Source organism: Merops nubicus, unplaced genomic scaffold, assembly GCF_000691845.1.
Source record: "Merops nubicus isolate BGI_N331 unplaced genomic scaffold, ASM69184v1 scaffold24193, whole genome shotgun sequence".
Taxonomy (NCBI): Eukaryota; Metazoa; Chordata; class Aves; order Coraciiformes; family Meropidae; genus Merops; species Merops nubicus.
In genome coordinates, this window is record NW_008601296.1 from 2,463 (window position 1) to 4,467 (window position 2,005).

Consider the following 2,005-nt stretch of genomic DNA (forward strand, 5'->3'; position numbering starts at 1 on the left):
GTCGGGACCCCCACTTCCCTCGCTGCCTATGTCCTGTCCCGCAGGAGGGTGCCCCACGCTCCCCCTGCCCCTGGAGCCTCTGTCCACACGCATCCCCAGCGGTGCCCGCACGCATCCCCAGTGGTCCCTGCACGCACCAGCCTGTGCTAGGTGTTGAACCAGCTCTCCAAGTCAGGATAGAGGTGGCCACGGGACAGGCTGGGGGAGGCAGGGCAGATGGGGCAGGAACGCTCCCTCCAGCACCGCTCCCTCCAGTCGGCGTAGAGCTTCACCCTGAACCTCTGCTGCCAAGCGAAGAACTGCTGGTAGCGGCTGGAGTTCATGCTCTTCAGGAACGTGGCCAGCTCTGCCAGGGAACCGAAGTCATCCACGTGAATGAAGGAGTCTGCAGGAATGAACTTCTCGTAGTTGGCCCGGGGAGGCCCCAGCACCACGGGCACCGTGCCAGCCATCAGCGCGTTCCTCCAAAGCTTCTCGGTGATATAGTCCCGGTGGATGGAGTTCTCAAAGGCCAGGTAGAACTTGGACTGGGATGTTGTTGGCAAGAGGCAATCCTTGCAAAGTGGCTTCTTGTTTGCTTTCCCGTATATGTTCACCGGCAGGTACTTGGAGAGGTTTTTGTAGACCTTGGCTCGTTTCTGAGTCCTGTGGTAGTTGCTGATAACCCAGGACACCAGGCTGGTCTTGGTGGGGATGTTCACCGTGGCCGAGGGGCTGGGCACGAGCTTGCCATAGGGGATGAAGATGTCTGAGTCCTGTCTGTAAGTCATCACCCAGTTGAAGGTCTGGTTCCATCCCGCCAGACCTTTAGTGTTGGAGGGGGACTCCAGGGAGACCCACACCCAGTTCTGCCCCGGCGGCCTCTCCCTGGGCAGCGTGCCCCTGCCAGCCTGGAGCCTGGTGTGTGGGAACACCACCACATCTGCCCGGGCCAGCAGCCACCTCTGCGTGGTGAGGCGGCAGCCCGCGATGCCGTACAGCTCACGGCACACGTCCCCGCTGATGTTGGGGACCTGCTTCGAGGGCCACTCCCACACCAGCACCACCAACGGCTCCCTGTGCTTGGAGACCTTGGAGGGGTGGAGGAAGAACCTCAGGTTCCAGAGGGTGGCCACAAACAGCCCGGCAGTGTGAGCACGGCCGTCAGGGCGGGCCGGCCCCACGGCAGCCGTGGCAGGGGCGATGCCAGGGGCATGTGGCGAGGCTGGCTGGCACCCTCCTGGCTGACAGAGCTGACACCTGGGAGAGAGGAGAGCCCACCAAGGGCCATCAGCTCAGCTTGCTGGGGTGAGGGGTGGTGGGGAGGTTTGGGGCTGGAGGAAAAAGCATCACACCCCGTGCACCTGCCGTCACCCTGCAGTGGCTCTTGTGTCACCCTCTCCTGGTGCCCAGTGTCCCAGTCTGTGGGGAGAGCAGGGGTGCTGCCGAAGGGAGGTACAGAGGGGCAGCCACCTGTCCCCCACCCCAGCCAAGCACTGCTCCTCATTGCACACACGAGGGGTGCAGTCCTTGGCACTTGCTCAGTGCCCCAGTTTCTCCACCTGACAAACGGCCATGGTCCCACTTTACCCTTCTTGCTTTACAGAAGAAAGGTGCTCGGGGGTTTGCAGGATGGGGCCATGCACCAAAGGCTGAAGAACATCCCACGTCCTGCCTGAACAGCCCCACGGTGGGGCCCCAGCAGTGAACTGAGGTGTCCCAGTGACTAAGAAGCCTGAAACTCCGCTCAGGGTTGGAGGCTGCTGGACTGGAGCGTCCTGCCCGAGAAGTGCCCCTCAGCCCAGCACCCTCCTGCAGTGATTGCAGGGCTTGCCCAGGCTCAGGGTGCTCACTGCAGGCTTGGGGTGCTCTCCCCAGACACCAAGGGCAGGGGGAGCCCTGGCAGGCTGGCAGCTCGCAGCCTTGGTGCCCCAAACACGCCTATTTTATTTGTGGGGTGTCACAGATGGCCAGTGCCCCCCAGGCAGGGCAGGGAGCCGTTTGGGACCGGAGCTGGTGAGGCCCA

At 63.0% G+C, this 2,005-nt stretch overlaps 1 protein-coding gene across 1 annotated transcript; it reads right to left on the reverse strand.

Moving 5' to 3' along the window:
• Positions 1–146: 146 nt before the first annotated feature.
• FUT7 (fucosyltransferase 7 (alpha (1,3) fucosyltransferase)) lies at positions 147–1,195 on the reverse strand. The gene is given in 2 exon segments (XM_008937962.1): positions 147–1,130; positions 1,133–1,195. Coding segments are annotated over 2 exon segments (1,047 nt in total).
• Positions 1,196–2,005: the final 810 nt, after the last annotated feature.